Source organism: Balaenoptera borealis (assembly GCF_965194805.1).
Source record: "Balaenoptera borealis genome assembly, chromosome: 18".
NCBI lineage: Eukaryota > Metazoa > Chordata > Mammalia > Artiodactyla > Balaenopteridae > Balaenoptera > Balaenoptera borealis.
This window is the reverse complement of record NC_138877.1, coordinates 3,332,701-3,354,655: the sequence shown is the minus strand read 5'-3', so window position 1 is coordinate 3,354,655 and position 21,955 is coordinate 3,332,701. Positions and strand designations below refer to the sequence as shown.

Sequence of the window (21,955 nt, the reverse complement as noted above, 5' to 3'; positions counted from 1 at the left end):
CTCACAATTTCAAAAGAGCTTTTAAAATCTGTTGGATGCCTACGTTTTTAGAGCTTTTTGTTGGAAGATACAGTGGCTTTATGAGCACGTTAAGTGGGGTCATAGTCTGAGCGGGGGCTTTGCCTCACAGAAGATTGCTGGCTCTTCTATAACAGTTTTCTTCAAAAGGAATGCAGTAATTTGGCTGCTGGATTCAGGTGGGTTTATGTCACTCAGAGGGAACCAAATATCTTCCAGAGTTGTGGGGTATAATATGATTTTTCAGAAGAAAAGAAGTTTTAGGAGTGCTTTGGAACTCTAGCAGGTCAGAAATTCTCCAACTTGCTTTGTGGAGGCAGATGGATTTACCATTGTCTCACCTTTTATCCAATGGCGTGACCTTACTACTTGTTTTTGCTGTGTTTTGAAATAACCAGCATGATAATAAGAGCTAATAATTCACCAATGATTTTTACCATCCAGCCTCTCCTTTTATCTCCACATTTTGAAGGAGGTGGCATTACTCCTCACATACAGATGAGGAAATTGAGCTCAAAGAGATTAAATGACAGCTCTCCCAAAGCAACAGCTAGCAAGTGACAGTTCCATGATGGAACCCAGTCTTCAGGCCCCAACATCCAGACTCTTTTTTTTTTTTTTTTTTTTATCATTTTCCCTGAAAGGGAGGACACGGCCCAGGTCAGAGCTGTGAGGCCCACCCCCGGACCTAGACAAAGTAAGCTGTCCCGGGAACCACTCTGGTTGTCTGATCCAATGGATGCTCTCCAACACTGTTCTTTTTCTGGCTTCCACCGCAGGGGCTGCAAAGGCTAATTGCTTTCTCAGCCTGTCCTGCAGGGAGGGAGACCCAAGTGACACAATTCTGGTCAATGAGATGTAAGCAGAAATCTGCTGGGGCGGGGCTGGGGGTTTCCAGGCAAGGTTTTGGGTGTGACCATGGCGGTCACTCGCTAGGGCCCACCCAAGGCACGTGGCCAGGGAAACAGGCAGTGTCGACGCATGCACCCCTTTCATCAGAAAAGCAAACTTTCTGTGTTTCACCATTATTTATTTTTCATGAAACACAAATTATTTAAATGTGTCCTCATTTTCTTACCACTCTGGAGTGTATTTCTTTGGCATACAGTGGGAATAAAAACTCCGATTCCCCCTCCAGGCGAAGTCCATCTTCTGTAACATACAGGTGACCCATCCCTGTCTGTTAAAAAGAGATTTGTTATTGCTTTCTTCTTCACTCCTTTTAGTATCAACTTAAATTATGTATGCATTGTCATAGATTTCCTATTGGCACTTTACTGTATTTCTCTTAAATACTTTATTTAAAACTTTAGTTGTTTTTATTCAATATTCAGTATTTCATTACGTCTAGTGTAAATACAAAGGACTATTTAGGAAATGCATATAAGATTTAAATAATCACTTTATAACAAACATGCAAGAGCCCACCACCATGTCAGAAAAAAAAAATCTTACCACTACTATTTAAAAATTTTTAAAAATTAAGATGCAATAAAATGGACTCTTGAGGCTTATAGTTCTATGAGTTTTAACATACATATAGATTCGGGTAGCCACCAACACAATCAGAATACAGAACTGCAATGAAAACCAACACGCTCTAGTTCGCAGTGAAATTATTTAAAAAAGGTAAAAAAGAAAAGTAAATGTTATATTATTTTTTGCTACTGAAAATTCTGATCCAGACAGGAAACCAACATTAACTGCATGAAAGGAAGCTTCTGTTGATACAATGTGGCTGGAGGGACAGCGCAAACAAAACAAGAACATGTTTATCAGGAAAAAAAAATACTTACTGGGGAAAACCACATCACTTTAAGAATCCAAATTGTAAGAGCAAAATTCACAAGGAGGACAATGAGCAAAAGAAGAACGAATAAGTACAGGCAACGCTTTCTCCAGCCATAAATGCCGATTTTGTAGACAGACTGGTTCTCTGGCCGCTCTACGCGGGTGCCTTCTGGGGTCGTGGTGTATTGTTCACGCACCATCTGCCACCGGGTGGGGGGCAAGGGAGGGAGGGGTAAAGGGGGGGGGGGAGGAGGGGGGTAGAGGGAGAGAGGGAGAGACACATGGCCAGAAAGAGAATTTGTTTGTCAATATTGATTGACCATTAGTCCAACAAAATACTTTTTACCCCAATAACAAATTTCCAAATTAGTGATGTTTAAAATGAGCATTGGCTATTACTTTGAAACATGTCACTGTATTTCAACCACAGTGATAATCTGTCATGCAACATATTTAGATAGGACAAATTCATTTGAAATCCAGTGATTATATTTTCAGATTTTAATTAATAAAATCAGTACATATACAGCTTTCAAAATTCTGCAAGATTAAACTTGGAATTGAAGCATCAACCCACAACAATCAAGTTATCACATTCTTAAAAGATTCAGTGGGAGGAAAATCAAGCTGGTACCTAAGAGCCTTCTGAAAAAAAAATCCAATTACTCAATTTTATGCCAAATGATTAAATTACATCTTCCTTCAGCTACTAAATTATTCAGAATTAAAAAGGCTCTTTTCAAGATACCTACCACACCAACTTTGGCCTATAATAAAGCTCCCAAGTACTGACCTACTTCAAGAAAGATCAAAATGTGTACGTGTACAAATGTTTACAAACATTCACTGTTTTATGTAAATTAGGTTAAGAGTTTTAGTAACAATTTCCACTCTGTGAAGAGATTTTTAAAAGTTGCTCAATTTTCCCCTTTACACAAGGAAAAAAAGAACATGGTTTTACCTGTTTAAATTAAGATTAGAAATTATAACTTTTCTGATTGTAAATGTAGCAAAATGATGAATCATATAAAATATTCTCCTCTGCGATTTTTTATGCATTTATTTTTAGGAATGATTTGGAGGTGTCCTTATTTAAAATGTTATGGTCAAAATAATTCTATAAATTTCTTTCCAACCAAACAACAGGCATTTCCCCGTGTTCCAGCTGATTGTATAAAATGGTGCTATTCATCACTCAGTATTTTCAAACACTCAGGACTGACAATCTGCATTATTCAAAACCTAAGTGTTTAACAATTTCATGAGGGCATTCTTTACTCACTCACCTTTGACCCCTCCAGTCTTTTTTTGTATTAGAAAGTCCATCACCACCCTCGTAGCCCCACATCAGCTCTGCCTTCAACCTGCATCCCAAATCTGTCTACTTCTCTCCATTGCCATGGCTACCGCTCTGGTGCCAGCCACCGCGAACTGTCATCTGCACCACTGCAAGCCTGCTTCCCTTCCTTCCCCTCCGAAACCCCTCTCTACCCGCAAGCAGACATGTGAAATGTAAGTCAGCGCCTGTCACTCTACAGTTTCACACCTTCCCGTGACTTTTCCCCACTGAGAACATCCAACCTCCTCCATCACCTCCCAGACCCTACTTGGCTCACCTCTTCACCTGCAGTTGTTGGTCTTTTGCTCGCAGCGCCCCATCCACTCTTTAACAGCCCAGGTGAACCCTCGGGTCAGGACTCACTCCTGAGCATCCCCTCCACCTGAAACCCTCTGCCAGCTCCCTCCTCAGCTTCAGACCAGCTCACATGTCACCTCCTCAAAGAAGTCTTCCCCGACACTCACTCACTCCCAACACAGCACTCTGTTATATTTATTTCAAAGCACTTGTCGTCTAAATAATGGTGGCAAAACCACACTTTCTGTAAAAGATAGGCTAGGAGTCTGCGATTGGATTGGGAAGGGTGGCCAGAGAATCTGAATTTAAAGCAAGTGCGTTATTTTACAGTATTGCTACAGATCGATAAAAACAGCAGTTTTCCAAGTGTGTGTGTATATACATGCACATGCGCGCACACACACGTACGGTTTCCACTTGCTGCATATTTCTATTCCTATCTAGAGCTTCCTATTGCTGGTGTAAAGCTATCACAAACCTAGCTTAACCCAACATAATTTTATTATTTTATAGTTTTGGGGGTCAGAAGTATGAAAATGGGTCTTTGGGGCTAAAAATCAAAGTGTGAACAGGGCTGCTTGAGCGGCAGGCACCTGGGCCTGAGTTTCGGTAACAAAGCCACGTTTTATGATTGCCCCCCTTAACTCTTTTGGTTAACCTGCCATTTACCAGTGTTAGATGTGTTGCATTGAACAAGGATCTTACTCTAGACAGGCATGATTTAAAATGATGAGGCAGAACACTCAACTCCAGTTTTTTTTTTTCTAAAAAGTTGATGCTGTTATTTTAATAAATTATTAGCTTATATTCTAATGGTGACTCATGGTGGCTTCCATTTTTATTTGACACTGTATATTCAATTTTTTCTGGAAGAGACTTTCAGAGGCTATCAGGTTCAGCTAGCTTCCTTCAGATATGTGTTAAAATTAGCATTGGAAAGGACACCAGTTCTTTATCACTTCGAGGTCAGATAACTGTAAAGTATTAGTATTCATGCTGGCAAGAAACTGCTCTGGAACAACGCATTATGCTTTATGATCTACTTATAGACCCTTTACAAAAAATTAATAAGATAATATTTTATGTTAGAACTTAAAAATCTATACTCCAAGGTGAATAATTTTGAGTTTTACTACATCTTGAGCAAAAATTATTTTCATAGGCTCCTTTATTTAAAAAACAATTTATGGGGACTTCCCTGGTGGCTCAGTGGTTAAGAATACACCTGCCAATGCAGGGCACACGGGTTCGAGCCCTAGTCCGGGAAGATCCCACATGCCGCGGAGCAACTAAGCCCGTGCGCCACAACTACTGAGCCTGCACGCTTAGAGCCCGTGCTCCACAACAAGAGAAGCCACCGCAATGAGAAGCCCGTGCACTGCAACGAAGAGTAGCCCCTGCTCGCCGCAACTTGAGAAAGCCCGCATGCAGCAACGAAGACCCAACACAGCCAAAAATAAATTAATTAATTAACTAAAAAATATCCCACCCCTTTCCCTGTTAACCATCTTTAAAGTATGTTGATGGTATACTTAATTTTGATTAGCTTTAAATGCTTCTCTCTAAATATAGTTATCAATATTTTAACACATAAGGCTCCAGACACGAAACATTATAGTATGTTTTGCAAAAATATCAGTTTTCATATGCTCTTGAATTCATGGTTACTTATTGATTATTTAAAATAAAACCATCTTAAGGATAGAAATTCTGCCTTCTACATTCTTTGATTCTTGTCATAGTACATAGTATAGTAACTGAATGCAGTGTCCACTACATAAATGTTGTTAAATGACATTGTTAATTTTAACTAACCTTTACTGAATGCCTAGTCTGGAGAGGCTGTTGCCAGGAGTTTGAGGCATGGAAATGATAAACACATGGATGATGTTCAAAAGAAACTAATCTAAAAGGAGTTTTTAAAAAGGTGGGTTTGAAAAAGACCTAAACAGACTCCTTAGAAATGAGAAGTTCAGTTATATTTTAAATTCCAAAGAATGTGTTGTATCGCTTAAAGTTGTGACATATAAAGACAATTTCCCTATATTTAACAGATTACACAGAGCTGAGAAGAGAATCAGTACATATAGGAAGACAGATCTTAGAAAACACGCCGGAGTGATAAAAGGCATCGGAAACGTGAGGGTGAGTTTAAAGGACATGTCTGAGGAATGAGACGGTCTAAATATGTCTTACTGAAGCTCCAGCAGGAGTAACCAGAGAAAACATAGGAAAGACAATGATTAGAGGTAATTGCCAAGAATTTTCTATAATTGAAGATATGTGAGATTGGAAACAGATACTGACTCCTGAGCAGGATAACTTAATTCAAGTCAATTAAATAAAATCATTCTGAGTCTGGACAACGCCGAAGCAAAGAAACTTCATGACAGGTATGGGTCCCAGATTTCAACTTTGTAAGTGGAGAGACGTGCCGTGCAGCTGGTGAGATCGCCCCAGGGGAGACATGATCAGGCTGTGGGCTGACCATCCCATCCAGCCCCCTGGCCCGCACTTCCTGCTCGGCCACCGAAGGGAGTGGTCCTGAGCCCCTGGGCTTGCACAGTGATTCCAGGACAGAGGGGAAGAGGACGTGGGTGAAGCCACCTTCACGGGGTGAAGGACCTCCCTGTGAACCCACTCTGGTGATTACTGGTGACGGAGCCAGCTCTGCACGACCCTGACACGGCACTCAGCCACATCCACACCCCGCCTCGCATCCTTTCCCCAGACGTGACGAAAACCAGGCACTGTTTCCTGGGGCAGGAGCAAAGGACAGGAGCCACCTGACATTTATGCTGTATCTGAACTCCCATGATGATAGGGCACGTGACGATGGGGCATTGCTGTAATACTATGGATATAAAAATAAGCAAATTCATCAGGAGGCTATAAAATGCTAGACGTGTATGCATCTCTCAAATGTCCTGATACATCTATACCTGTTTCTATACCTCTTCATCTGTATATACGGGATAAAAATTGAAGAAGAACGTTAAGAAAAAACCGAGAAAGGTATTACCATAGTGGAAGACTTTAACATATTTCTATAGAAACCCTGGACAATACAATTAAAATGTGTTTAAGTGGATGTGTGTAGAGCTCCATCCCTGAAGTTGGGAAATGCTTACTTTTTTCAACAAAGGGTGTAACCTTTGCAAAATCTGATAAACATTTACAAGGAAGAATGAAGAAATGCCAAAGGATAAATTTCATACAAATTCTTTGCTCTCGTCATAATTCAGTAAAATTAGAAATGCAATGGATAAAACAAAAATCGATCTCTGAAGTGTTAGGAGGTCTGGGGTTATGCTCACTTCCACGCATACGTCTGACAGAGGCTGCTTTCCTGCCGTAAGCTCACTGGCTAATTTTAGCAAAGAGAACCACAGGCAGGGATGGAGGGGATCCCGTAGGTGCTGCTTCTCTGGTCATCCCCCTTCTTCAAGGGAGAGTCATCTGAATGTCAGGGATGGAATTCTATAGCACCGAGTGAGGTCCTGCCAGGCCACAGGGCATGCTGACTGGGGCATTACCAAACCTCTTATAGCATCCATCATGTCCCTTTGAAAACTTCAGGAAAATTATTTTTCAGTTTCAAAAATTGCCTTTCATAGTCACCTGGCTCTATATTCAAGTAGCATCATTTCTTATGACATAACTAGTACCATCATGTTACATCATCCATCAGAATGACAAGGCCACTCACATGCAAAGTCAATCATAACCATGTGACGACATACCATGACCTGCAGGAGTTACGTGCACATAACAGGCCAATATGCACTGAACAAATGAATGTGTGAAGAGTGGGGCTTACCTTGCTGGATGTAAAGCACAGTTTTATGCTATGGTAATGAAAAAATGAGACAGTGACAAAAGGACAGACAAATAGACAAAGATAAGAGCACACAGAGTCGAGAACAAGCCCATACACAGAAGTGATAAGTAAACGAAAGTGAGAAATGAGAGACATCCAGTATTTATGGGTTGCTCTTCATATACTTTTTTTTTTTTAACTGAAGTGTAGTTGATTTACAAGTATAGTTGAATTTATATATATTTACTATGTATATTCTTTTCAGATTCTTTTCCATTGTAGTTTATTACAAGATATTGAATATATAGTTTGTGCTACACAGTAGGTCTTTGTTGCTTGTCTATTTGATATATAGTAGAGTGTATATTTTAATCCCAAACTCCTAATTTATCTCCCACCCCCCGCCTTTCCCCTTTGGTAACCATAAGTTATTTTCTATGTCTGTTCTATAAATAAGTTCATCTGTATCATATTTTAGATTCCACATATAAGTGATATCGTACGGTATTTGTCTTTCTCTTTCTGACTTACCTCATTTAGTGTGATAATGTCTAGGTTGCTGAAAATGGCATTATTTCATTCTTTTTTATGGCTGAGTAATATTTCACTGCATATGTAGACCACATCTTTATTCATTCATCTGTTGATGGACATTTAGGTTGCTTCCATGTCTCTTATACATGCTTATTAAGTTAAAGCTGACTAGGTCAGGCTGGCACTGAGAATCATTGGACGAGTTTACCTCCATTTTCCTTTAAACTTCCAAGAAATAGCTAATCCCCACATTAAATTGCTAATTGTCAAGGTATTTCCTGCCTCACTGTCTGCATCATAACTCATAGCATTCCCAACTGGTGCCAACATTTAGGAAAAGAAAGAGCAGTGGGGAGGAGCTCACCCTGGTAGATGTGACAAAAGTACATCGACAAGGAAAATTTAACAGCAGATAACAAATGGGGAGAATATTTGCCTTAAAGATAAGGCAAGGTTATTACCCTTAAAAATATAAATAATCCAATAAAACTTGAACAAAACAATGCACATACATTAAAGAAACACAGATGATTAATACACACAGCAAAAGGTTCAGCTTCACCATGAAATGCAAATAAACACAAGTTCCATAAGCAGTTTTCAAAGATTAAGGGAGATTTAAAAACTGGTAGTAGCCATTATTGGCAAAGTGTTTGAAAAATGGGCATGGAACTCCTCTGCTGTTGAAAGTGAAAATTAACATCGTCCCTCTCGAAGGATGGTGTACCAAGAACCTCAAACAAACAGTAATTTCAACTCTAGAAACTTATTCCAAAGAAACAATTAGGAATGAAAATGAAGGTTCATGTTTAAGGATATTTATTTTACGTTATGTGTAATGGTGAATAACTGGAAAGTAAATAAATGATAATTTATTAGAGTAATTAGTTCAGAATTAACTGCTTGAAAAGCATATAATATCCTAGAGAAATGCTAATGATAGAGTGTTGAATGAAAAAGACTATTGAAATACTTATGAATATATATATATACCCATAGAAAATAGACGATAAAGAAATTTAAAAATTGTTAACAATCATTTCCCCCTATATTCTACCTTTTTCACTTAAAATTTCATTTCCCAAATGTTTTTCTGTATTTTTTCAGATTAAAAAAAATATATATATATATATCTTTGGATATATATATTCCTGTGATAATAGTGAAGTTAATAGTAAATTCACCATACTTGTCCCAACTTTATGACTACATTTAGGACGACCAAATAATTTCAAAAATAGTTCTGCTTCATCTTTTGGTCAAATTGCTCAGCATGGCCACTAAATAGAGCAAAGTACACAAACTGTAGTTATCCATTTCATCCAAAGTTACAATCAGTACAATTCTCACAATCACTAATGCCCCTGCTATAAATACACACATGCGTGCATACACACACACACACACACACAGATTAAAAGGTCATCAAACCATTCTCTCTTCTTTACAATAGAACTGACTTTTCAAATAAAATGGCAAACTACCATTTTAAAAAGTTCCTTACAAGATACACCAAATCAACAGAAGAAATGCCCTTTAAGTAGCTAACAGTCCTGAACAGGGAAGAAACCTTTATTTAAATGGAAAAGTAACAAAAGGAAAAAAAAACCACTCGTACCCACTGTCACACAAATGTTAGCTCATAAAACTGTAGTTTTAAAAGGCATGTTTGCTTAGTTCAGATAGGAGGCTTATTTTAAAGCAGTGTTAAGTTTATAAAGATGGGCAACTCAAATATATTTTCTTAGTGTTTTATTCTTTGTTTTATTAAAGAAACTCAGAAATCTGAAGCTTTTACCATGTCCTTATATAGTATTTGACTAAAGGGTAATATCAAGGTCCAGAAGTTGAAGTTGGTGGAAATAAGGCCAAAATAAGGATGTTTTGTTCACTGTTTTGTTCACCACAATATAACCAGCACCTACAGTAGTGCCTGGAACTGAGCAGGGGCTCAATTATACGTATTTGTTAAACACAGGCAGGCAGAATGAAGTATATTCTCATTTACGATGTATTTGTGGAATAGGTCCCCATGTCTAGGTCCAATGTTATGACTGAAAACCGAAATCATTCCATCTTTACCACACTTCATATATGTCTCATACCAACTTTAACAGAAACTCCATAAACTGCTAGGAAAATAACCGGAACCCACAGAACAAAAGGGGAAAATAATAGACTTATACATTGTTATTTTCCTGGCCCTTTTATTGACATAATGATGTGATTGATGCATATGTCATAGTTTACAGGCTGACAGTTCCTGCATTTCACATATCAGTGACCATCATACTACTTAATTTTCTACTTGGAATGTTAATCCATAAGCACGCTGTATTTCAACAGTGTATTTTAAGGTTCAAGATCACATAAAGTTCTACCTTGTGAGTTGGATTTGGGAGGAAGGTTAGCATCAGAAAAGCACTGTTTCTACCTTTGCTTTTCAACCATACTATCTTAGGTATTTCCCTTTAGCTATCATATAAACCAGACTGAGTTCCAAAGTCATGCCTTCTTAGCTAGGTCATATGATGATCAATTCCGTCCACCGATCAACAATCAGTTGGTCAATTGATCAACTCAAGTGACCTATCAGGCTTCTTGACAGTGTGCTTTTTCAGAGATGTTTCACATGTAAAACTCACTGAGAATGTTTAAAATAGAGTTAAAATAGTCACAAAGGTGAGGCTGGGTTTTAGGTATGGCCTCCATGGCAACGACTTCTTCCTGTTGGTTCTCCCTTGGGGTCTGTTTTCCAGACCTCATCTGAGGCCATCTGTCAATGTTTTACAGCTCCTCTCTCCTCCCTCCACGCCCCTTATCCAGTCTCCATGGCAACCAGAGTGACCTTCCCCGAGACTAATTCTATCCCAGTGGCTTCAGGACAAAGCACAGATGCCTTGGGCACATGCAGCCCTTGGGAAGCCCATCTCCTTCACCAGCGTGCACAGCACACCAGCTGGACCAAAGTCAAGTGGACTCGGGCGCTGTGAGGGGCTTGGGGAGAAGTCTCAAGACCCTTGCAAATCCACAGATTGCTAAACACTCCTGCATCTATTTTCCCATAAATTTCCCCAAGGCACAATAACATGTGAAATAGGAGATGAGCTTGGAGTCTGGAATGGCAAGGACAGTGGGTGAGGGATTCTACAAAGCTCATGAGAACACCAGAGAAACATCTGGTCCTGAAGTGGGTCCAGAGAAGAACAACACTGGATGCGTTTGAGGCTGGGAGGAGAAGGAGGCGGGAAGGACAGAAAGAAGCGGGAGGCAGGTCCTGAGGGTTCCCCACCGGGAAACCACATCCGTGGTGGGTGAGCAGGGCTGTGCTCGCTTGAGAGGAAGCCACGGAGAAGACCCCACCCAGGTCCAACAACATGTGCAAAATTAAACCAAACGGGCACCCATTCATAATTTACAATTATTCTTTGAGTTTCATCTTCAATATAATAGCAATCTAGTTTAGTGACTAGAGTGTATGTTTTTTTAAAGGACATTATGGAACAATTTGATTTGCACCATTTTAGCTGCAAGCTTAGCCAGCATGTTTGGGAAACTTGGATTTGTGAGTCTTTGGAATTTGATATTTAAATATATTGAAATACTACTTTTCCTTTGGCTTTGAAAGAAACCTCAGATAAATTCTAGAACCTCTAAGACTACCACCAACTTGAACCATGAGGCAGTAAGTGGCTCTGTGGATCCAAAACGTTTCCAAGAAAATAAGCAAAAAATAAACACAGTATGTTTTGTAGTTCATTTCGTACCTAGTGAGTTACTCCATCCTGCTGACAAATCTTCCAGCCAGTTGAGCTATTTTTTTCCCCGTTATCTTTCTTGATGACTTTCTCTACAAACTTGTCTTCTAAGGGCCCTAATTAACTTAGGATCCACCAGAAACAACAGACACTTTAAACAAGCCGAAGCATAGCACGGTTTACCTTGATTCTACTTCTCTTTACTTTTTCATACATATTTTGAGCAACACATTATTTATTCCAGATTTAGGGAGAGATACACTCTTCCCTTTTTCATCCAAGAAGGGCTGGGCAGCCAAACTTGGTATTTTGCTCTTGTTTTGCTTATTCTTAATGTATCAAACTACCTGGACTTCTGTTCTCATGAATTTTACCCTGTTTTTAAATGTCTGTAACAAAACTATGGGCAAAATGTAAATCAAACGTAATTCTGCCACAAAAGTTTAAGAGTAGAATTAGCAGCAGGTGATCTTAAAGATTATCCTTTGTCTAGATTAATAACAGTATAACGATTGAATGCCCGATAAAACAGAAATGCTATCACGGTATTCTATTGATACAAATTAAAACTATTAGAAGGACATAATCATGCTAAAAACAGGTAGCATATTAGTAGTCGTAATAACTTGAAAGAAACTTGAGACGTTAACTACAGTTTGTTGATACTTAATACATAATCATTTTGAGCTAAATTTATTCAACATTTAAAATTCATTTTCCATTATGATACCTATGAAGGTAAAAAATAATCAAGAAGCCTCATACCTATTTGGTTTTTAAATTGAACATTATAATTATATAAGATCCAAGTAAAAACCGATTACTTACCTTAGATGTTGTAAAAAGCACACTGTGAATTAACTGCACCGCTCCAGATCCTTCTGAGACAGAGCGTTTCAGGCTGTCCCACGCCTCGCTGAGAGGGGACGGGTCAAGTCCACCAGCCAGCCTGGAAGCAAAGGCTCCCAGCCTGGCCTCGTCTCAGGTTTCATCCCCGGTTGTTAGCAGCCGGCGCATCTAATTTTACTTAGTGACACAAACCACTCATATACCACACTTAAAATTGTTTGGGCACCAATTCCAGAACACAGCGCTAAGTGTGCCAAGAGGAAAGCAATTCCTACGAAACCACCAGCTAAAAACCCTGAATCAGGACAGTCTTACGTAACTGTAACTTTCTAAAATGAACTTTACCTTAAATGAACAGCAAAAACTTCTGGGACAAGTTTCCAGTAGAATCTAATGTTGACAGAAATCTCATAAAAAAATCACTTCAAATTCACAGGCAACATTTAGAACTTGTAACTTTATTGGTATTAAATGTGTACTGTTCTCCTCCAAGTAAACTGCATATTCTCATGTTAATAGTCACTCTTTAAAAACCAATTTCCTTAGGCTTCTTTTTAAGTGAAAAAACTTTAACACTTGAGAAAACCTTAAATAATGATCATCATAATAAACAGAAGGTAAACTCTACATGTTAAAATTATCACAGTTGTTTTCTAAGTAAACTGAATTTATATTTTGTTTAACAAATTATGAGAACGTAACAAGGTGATGTTATGTTGTCTTACCTTTATTTAAAAAGAACGATAAGTAGATCATTCAATTTTTATAAGGTGTAAAGAACACAGAACAAATATCAAAATTTCAAATAACCTTAATCTTTTATTTTGCATTATTTTTAGAGTCTGAATTAAAACTGACTAAATTATACATTTGAAATTCACCTTTTAGCACTAAACCTTGATTATGAGAAGCAGTGTAATGATAATCCATATAGTTAATTTTAATTTTCTTCTCAGGAGACCTTTTCTCTTATTCTAGTCATTTACGCTGTAACTTCTTTTGAAATTTGATGCTTCTTAACACCAACAGCTGCAGGTCTTAAATGAAAAGCTGATACAGCTTCAACTAATCGTACATTTATTTATAAGACATTTAAAAATCTTCCATGACTTCTTTGCACATTACTATTTTTCTCATCATGGCAATTCGTTTAGACATAAAACCATGGCACAACTACCAATTCTCAACAAAAATATCTACTATATTTAACAGTGATGTTATGAGATGTACTTCTGTATTACTGTGTGTCTGAAAAGTCAAAATTTGAAACTCCTAACTCAATATTCCGGTTGAAATGTCACACTGAAAGGTTACTTACTGAGGGACCTTTCAACCACCAGTTAACTGGTTTATAGCAATGAACTTTTCAGCATTGGGGGCTGCTTTGTAAGGCCATTAGTCAAGTTGTATGTTGAATCTCCATTCACATTCACAGATTCATTTAACACTATTGACTTCTACTTTTGGTCCTGCTGGAGGATGACTTCGAGAAAAAAGAAAATCTTTTGATTTTTTAGCATAGTTGAGATTATTGAAACGAGATCTTCAAAGTTTCCACTGTAGGTCTAGTTGGGGTTTGTAACTCACATACACGTCTCATCTGTTTTCAACAGAATCATAACATCTTAAAGCTATCAGGGGCCTTAAAGAAAACTAGTCTAACCCTCCACTAGATGTAAAATAGTTTGCTCAAGGTCAGAGCTGCTGAGGGCGTGGAGAGAAGTGACTTTCAGATGAGATAATTCAAGGTTTGGAAAGAACAGAGAAGTCTGGCGTAGTTGCCTTGAAGAGTTGGCAGGAAAGTTACTAGTGAGACCTATTAGACCACGTTCCGGGCCCAGCTGAAGTTGATGAATACACAGTAGTCCCATTTTAAACCGTCCCTGTGGCTTTACACGCTAACTGCAGCTGTGAGTGCCTATATGGCAAAATCTCCCCAAACCAGACCACACTTTCGTCGTCTCCCCAGACCCACTCTTTCGTCCATCCTCCGCAAAAATCAGGGGCGACAGATCTGGGAATCGTCCTCGCTAACCAGCCTGTCGGTCCCTAAGCTCCCCAGTGCCTGCTGCCTTGCTTCCCTCTCCACCCATCAGTGCCCCCCTGACTGTGGGACCTGGTCTGTGTGTAGCCGACCTGCTTCCCTGCTTCTAGGTACCGCTGTGCTCACCTCATACCCTGGGGCTGCCAGAGAAACGCTGAGGACAGGTAATTCTGTCCTTATCACCGCCCTGCTTCAAGCCCTTCAGCAAGCCGTCAGGATACGGTACCTGGTTCTGGACAGGAACACGTACCTTTACGGTGGAGCCCTGCCCATCTCACCTGTCCCCTTCCTTTGGGCTCCGTAAGAAACCACAGGAGTCACAGTGCTGTCGGCTGCCCAGCTGTACCTCGGATTAGAGTCACCTCTCATCTTTTTCTCATCTTTTACCTTTTCAGAGCCAGCCTTGTATATGGATTTTTAAATGTATTATAATTGTTTGTATTTACATTGCCATCATCGGTTTATAGACCTGTTCTCTCTACTGGACCATGAACTCCCTGCTCAGCACCCGCCTAGAGTCAACCCTCAATTAGTTGAACTTTGTAGTTACACCAGACTCTGTTTTTTATGATATCAATTCTATAGTGCACAGTAACATTAAAAAAAAAATAGAGCTAACACACACAATCAGGATGACATTACAAGAATTATCCAGAAGAGGTCAGTGTAACAGCAATAAGGGATGGCTTTCGGGGCAAATGAAATGTGAAATCAAATTAAATTCTTTTGTAAGTGATAAACTTTAAACCTTTAAAAATTTCCATGTGAATTATTTGCACTTTCAATTGAAGCTATACGTCTTCAAAATAGGTGGCCACAGACTCTCCAAGTAAGCAAAATGAAGTGATCAAATGATTCCATACACAACTGATAACTCAGTTTTCATCTAGAATGTAATTAATGTAAGTACCTGGATGATTCTCACCCAGCTTCTCTGATTATTTTTAAATAGGGATGATCCAAGTGTATGCATTTTAACAAAGATAATTCATATTCCTTTCAGAGTTGCCATATCAATAAAAAATGAAACTGACTACTAGACTACTGAATGTAGGTATTTTATTTTTTCATGGTACTCTGGGGGAATTTAGATGTCAATATTTAGTATAAAGGGCTAATTCAGTGTTTTCAGGGAAGACAGAGGGGATAAAACCATCTGGAGAAATAAGAGACAAGAAAAGGAAAGACTAAAAGGAATAGAAAACTTTTAGATTTCAGAGGAGAAAATGGAGCATGATCTGAAATTTCAAAAGTTACCTGATGGTAATGCCTGAAGTGAGTCATAATCATTAAAAAGTATTATTCCATGAACATATAACTTTGCATAATTATAGGGAGCAGATCCTGCAGCTCCATTAAGTATAGAGTTTTTGGGCAGAGAATGGAAGTGTAGCGTGTGTCCATCAGAATGACAGGAAACCCACTAAGTAATTACCAAGGCAGAATCGGCACACGCTGGAGAGGAAATCCATCAGAAGGGCTTGTGATAAACCCCAGCGTCTCCCGCTTCTCCCCGCCATCTCTACATCCACTGGTCTGAGGTCACTACTTACATCTTTTTCCCCATACTTAACCTCTGACCTTCGAATAACTTTATATTGCTATAGCTCGATTTACGAACTCCAGACTCACCCTGTGGGTTGAGTTCATGTACGTTACCACCCAGTAGCCTTCCCCTCCTTTTCTCCATTTGGTTTTACCCGTGGTCACGTCTGAAATTCCAGTCTCTGTAGGCATTTGTTTCTTGGTCCCTAATGACAGAACATCTCTCCACCCTTCTGCCCTCCAACCGAGGACGTCAGCATTTCCCCTGACTACTTCTACATGATCAAACGGATCACATTCACATTCCATTCTGAAATGATCATCTCCTGTATCTCCTACAATTTGACCAGGTGGATTCAAAATACGAAAATGCAAAAAAACAGTGTTCGCATTTTTTACTCTTCTGGAAGAGTTTGAGAAGAAATTGCATTAACTCTTTAAACGTTTGGTAGAATTTACCTGTGACGCCGGATCTGGTCTCTGGCTTTTCTTTGTTGGGAGATTTTTTATTTTGATTCAATCTCCCTACTTGTTATTGGGCTCTTCAGATTTTCTATTTCTTACTGATTTGGTCCTGGTAGGCTGTATTTTTCCTGGGAATATATCCATTTCTTCCAGGTTATCCAATTTGTTGGAATGTAATTGTTCATAGTAGTCTCTTATGATCTTTTGTATTTCTGTTCTATTGTTTGTAATGACTTCTTTTTAACTTCTGATTTTGTTTATGTGAGTCCTCTCTTTTTCTCTTAGTCTAACTAAAGGTTTGTACATTTTAATTACTTTTCAAAAAACCAGCTCCTAGTTTCATTGATCTTTTCTATGGTCTTTTTAGTTTCTATTTCATTTATTTCTGCTCTGACATTTGTTATTTCCTTCCTTCTGCCAACTTCGATCTCCTTTTCTAGTTCCTTGAGGTATAAAATGAAGTTATTTATTTGAGATCTTTCTTTTTTCTTAATGTAGGCACTTTTGCTCTCCACTTTCCTCTTAGCATGGCTTTTGCAGCACCCCAAAGGTTTTATGTTGTGTTGTCATTTTCATTTGCCTCGAGGTATTTTTTCATTTCCCTTTTGATTTCTCCTTTGACCCATTGGTTGTTCAGGAGTGTTTTGTTTAACTTCTACACATTTGTGAATTTTCCAGCTTTCCTCCTGTATTGATTCATAGAGGATATTTTTTTACCTGCCCTATAATCCTCTGTGCTGTCTGTTCACCTCTTTCACACCGCTTCCCTGCATCTGGCAACCTCTGCTCTTTTTTCATTGTCTCCATAGTTTTGACTCTTCCAGAAAGTCATATTGTTTTAATCATACAGTATGTAGCTCTTTCAGATTTCTTCTTTCACTTAGTAATATGCATTTAAGTTCTTCCATGTCTGTTTGTGGCTTGATAGCTCACTTCTTTTTATCACTGAATAACATTCCATTGTCTGGATGTACCAGTTTGTTTATCCATTCGTTTACAGAAAGACATCTTGGTTGTCAACAAATTCTGACAATTATGAATAAGGCTGCTATAAACACCTGGGTGCAGATTTTTGTGTAGACATAGGTTATCAACTCCTTTGGGTAAATACCAAGGAACGCGATTGCTGGATCATATGCTAAGAGCGTGTTTAATTTTGTAGAAACTGCCAGAGTGTCTTCCAAAGTGGCCGCACCATTCTGCACTCCCACCAGCAGTGAATGGGAGTTCCTCTTGCATCACACCCCCGCCAGCACACTGCTCAGGTTTTACGGGACACTCTTGCTTCTCTAACTTACACACAGAAATAACCTCATGTGTGAAACCAGAGGCATGTCAGCACCACAACACTGAAGTCATCTGCCTTTGGAACAAATAGGCTACCTGGGGGATTCTCTGGATTCCGCTGTCTTCTCCTGTCCTACTCCTAGTGAAGCACACCTGCAGGCCTTGCATTTACTTTCTAAATCTAATAAAAGTAGTCTATTTACTTTATTTGCAGGAAAATATTCTTAACGAAAGTATGTACAGATACCTTCCCTTTCATCACCTTGGGCATCCATTTTATTTGAAAAAAAAAATCTACAAATAACCAAAATCTGTAAGTTGGAAAATATCTCCCAACTGTTTAAGGTGTAGCAAATAAAGGATAACATCACTTTTCAATATGTAGCTAACATTTTTAAATTAAGCAACATAGAAAAATCTGGAATCCTTTCCAGTATGAAACTAAGAACATTTAGTCTAATGAAATTATAAAATCTTACAAATGCCAAAAAGGCAAACTTTATAAAATATTTTTTAGGGTTTTTTTTTTTTTTTCTTATTTCCAATTCTTATTTCCTGCTTATTTTCTTAAAGAACAATTACTCGTCTGGCTCACCTCATTTGATTATTGTATGAAGTAATAAAAATATAAAATCAAAACTATGCACATGATCATGGTTTACTGATAGGTACAATGCAATCTCCCCTTTAAAGTATGGGTCACTCATATAGTTTTCTATGCTGTTCATTGTTGAAACAGTTTTGCAGAGTGATGGAACTCAGGGATGATTCTTAATGTAATGCAACATGTACAGTATATTCTCAGTGATGCAGCTACTACAATATTATTTTTCGAAAAAAGAGAAACGCTTATTTGTACTAATTTTTTACAACCTGGGCATAGTTTACAAACATTAATTTACTCAGTTTGAATTTTTAGCTCCAGAGAGGAAAGCAACATTTTTTTTTTTTTTTCCTGCAGGGAGGCACAGGGGTTGTGTATTATCTCATTCTCTGAAGCAAGAGGTGAGAAGAGAAAGCAAAGTCAAGATAAAAGGGACTAATTCCTTCTTTGCCAAATCTTTCGAGGATGACTAAGCAGTATTTTGTATGAGGTGATTTCTCAAAAAAGAATGTTTACATATATTCCAGTCTATGTTGAAAAATATTTCACAACTAAACATATTTCTTAATAATTGACTGCTTTCATTAGTATGGGTCAGGGTTTGGTAAACAATGGCCTGTGTGTCAAATAAGGCCTGCCACCTGTCCTTGTAGGTAGAGCGAGACCAGGTTACAGCCATGCTTATTCTTTTAGGGACCCCCATGGTGGCCAGCGCTGCAGAGCTGAGTAGTTAGTTGTGACAGGGACCTTATGCCCACAAAGCCTAAAGTATTTATTACATGCCTCCTTACAGAAAAAGTTTTCTACCTCCTGATACAACCCACTGGAAATAAACTGTAATGTGGGTCATGTTTTACTTTGGTTTTACTATTTTAAAAATAAATTTACTGTGTCTAATTAGCATTGTCAATTCAAGAAGTGAATCTGATAATTATATTACATTCTTACATCCCCTCCACCTTCAAAAAACTAAAATCAACTGTACTCAGTCATAAAAAAGAATGAAATAATGCCATTTGCAGCAAAAGGGATGAACCTAGAGACGACCATACTAAGTGAAGCAAGTCAGAAAGAGAAAGACAAATATATCGTATGATATCACTTATGTGTGGAATCTAAAAATATGATACGAATAAACTTATTTACAAAACAGAAATAGACCCACAGACATAGAAAACAAACTTATGGTTACTAAAGGGGAAAGGTTGGGGGGAGGGATAAATTAGGAGTTTGGGATTAGCAGATACACACTACTATATATAAAACAGGTAACCAGCAAGGACCTACGGTACAGCACAGGGAACTGTACTCAATGTCCTGTAATAAACGATAATGAAAAAGACTCTGAAAAAGAATATATATATATATATATATATATATATATATAAAATGTATTATAACTGAATCATTTTGCTGTACACCTGAGACTAACACAACATTGTAAATTAACTAAACTTCAATTTTTAGAAAATGATTTAATTAATTAATTAAAAAGTATATACAGTCAGATTTATAGGAAAGAGTGGAAAATTCTCCAGGGCTAGAAATACGGACGGAAGTCACAGCCAGAGACAGTGGGAGGTGCAGCTTCACAGGCGCGGAGGCGGCAGGTGATGAGACCCACTCTTGGGCCCAGAGGCCCAGCCTGAATCTTTGTGCCCAACAGGGATAGCTGGCCTCTGGGCAGAGCAAGGCCGGAGCTCCTGCCATGGAAGGAAGTACAAGGAGAGGCCCCTCCCTCCTCAAGGCTGTGGACGGAAAGACAGCAAAGTCAGCAAAGTCAGGGCCTGTACCAACCACGAGCCTGCACCGTGTGTGGGTGTGACTTTGACCAAATTTACTACAAATATGTGCTCTAAATCCCCCCTTGAAATGTACAGAAAAACTGGTCTAGGACCCATCAAGAAAGGACAGGAAAGGAAAAAAGGAAGACAGGCAAAAACGGGGTAGTAAAACATGATCCTGTGTAAAGGATGACAGAACTGTCCCAGGCAGATTAGGATAAATGTTAATAAAATTAAAATCTTTCATAAAAAGCAAGTACAATGGGCTAAATCACCCTTCCACTATACTCAACTCACCTCGATACTTGCTAATAGAATACTGTGTTAATATTATTCCATCCATGTCCTATATTTACCTGACTTACTATAAAGTCAAAGAAATACACTTAATGAGAGGAGGAAGACCTAAAGGAGGCGTCTACAGAGTTTCCAAAGACAAATTCTGTGAGGTTTTAAGGGCATGAAGGTTAGTGGTGCTTATTTTTTTACACGACGTCGCTTTAACCTTAAACGTTGGTCTTCTTTTCCCTTGATTCAAGGAATTACTAGCCCTAGTCATATGGGCTGGCTGTTTGAGCTGTTTTGCATCCATAAGAAGAGTGAAATGCAGGGCTCGTGGGAAGGTTTTCCTGAGCACTGTGCTGCAGTGGGAACCACGGGTTTGGGGGCAGGTCTCTGTTATTACCCAGCTCTGCCCAGCGGCCACCTGGCCCAATGACAGCCTCTGTGGCCCAGTTTCCGGCTGTGTAAAGGGGGGCCCTAATCACAGGGTGCTTGTGAAGGTGGGATGAAATGGAATTCCTAAAGTGCCTGGGTTAAAGCAGGAGCTCAATCGATGGCATGGACACAGCCCTTTTCTTGTTAAGGCAAATGCCAGAAGACAGAGGTAAAGGAGCAAGCTATTAGGGGTACATCTGAGAAGGAGATTCTCTGGAGAATAATTTTTTGAATATTTCCCTTAATTCATTATGAATTAAGAGCTTATAAACAAACAGACTGAGTCATGAATCTTAAAGGAGAAGGATACAGAGGAGGGGCCATTGGTCAGGAACCTGAGTTACAACACAACCCACAGAATTGCACCTAAATAGCTCCATGATTCATACAGGCACTGTTTGTAAAAATATAACTTGTATACAGCCCTAGCTTTTTCATATCTGTTTGCTCCTCAGGTCTTTGTCTTCAATGCAATATGATTTTAGTTGAGTTTTTCATATTTAAAAATTCTTCCTTTTCTCATTCAGAGACCTTATTTTTGAAAAAAAGGGTTTAGCAACAAACATTACACAAAAATAATAAGCACATTTTTACACTTGATCTTAGCCAAAAGGCCGAGAAGCGATAATAAGCACATTTTTATAAATCAACACCTGGTTCATGTTACTTTTCCAATTAAGTTTTCATTGTTTTATTATTAAGGTAATTATTAATGCAGTTATGTTTTGATATAATGGAATGACTTAGGGTTTTGTATGTGCAGCAACCAAGCCTACTGACATGCTAAAAATCTAATTTAAGTGATCTTGGTCGGAATCCAAGGCTGGGCTTAGAGAGCTGTTAACCTCTTGAAAGTGAATCCAAAGTAGGTATCCATGTCCAGGCATTTTTCTGGATAGCACGTCTATAACTATCACCAGACTTTCAAAGGGGTCCATGACCTTAAAATACTTAGGAAGCATCTCTTTACTATCTCCTTTTCCTGCGGCCTCCTATTCCAGTACAAATATCTCCCTCACATATAACAAAATGATATGCTAAAAAGACAAGGCGTTATATGTAGTTATTTTGTTTCCTAATTTGGAAGGCGTCATGTTCAGAAA

At 38.7% G+C, this 21,955-nt stretch overlaps 1 protein-coding gene across 6 annotated transcripts in view; it reads right to left on the bottom strand.

Moving 5' to 3' along the window:
• SGCG (sarcoglycan gamma) overlaps positions 1 to 21,955 on the bottom strand; it is a 50,334-nt gene that overhangs the window by 25,950 nt on the left and 2,429 nt on the right. For 5 of the 6 annotated variants that reach the window (XM_082365114.1, XM_082365117.1, XM_082365119.1 and 2 more), the window contains 2 exons: positions 1,815 to 2,009; positions 1,097 to 1,198 (listed from right to left, as the gene is read on the bottom strand). In XM_082365114.1, coding sequence (XP_082221240.1) covers positions 1,097 to 1,198; positions 1,815 to 2,009 — 297 coding nt within the window. Of the gene's footprint in view, positions 1 to 1,096; positions 1,199 to 1,814; positions 2,010 to 12,385; positions 12,570 to 21,955 lie in introns of those variants that run through there. The other variant, XM_082365115.1, reaches the window with a different exon arrangement.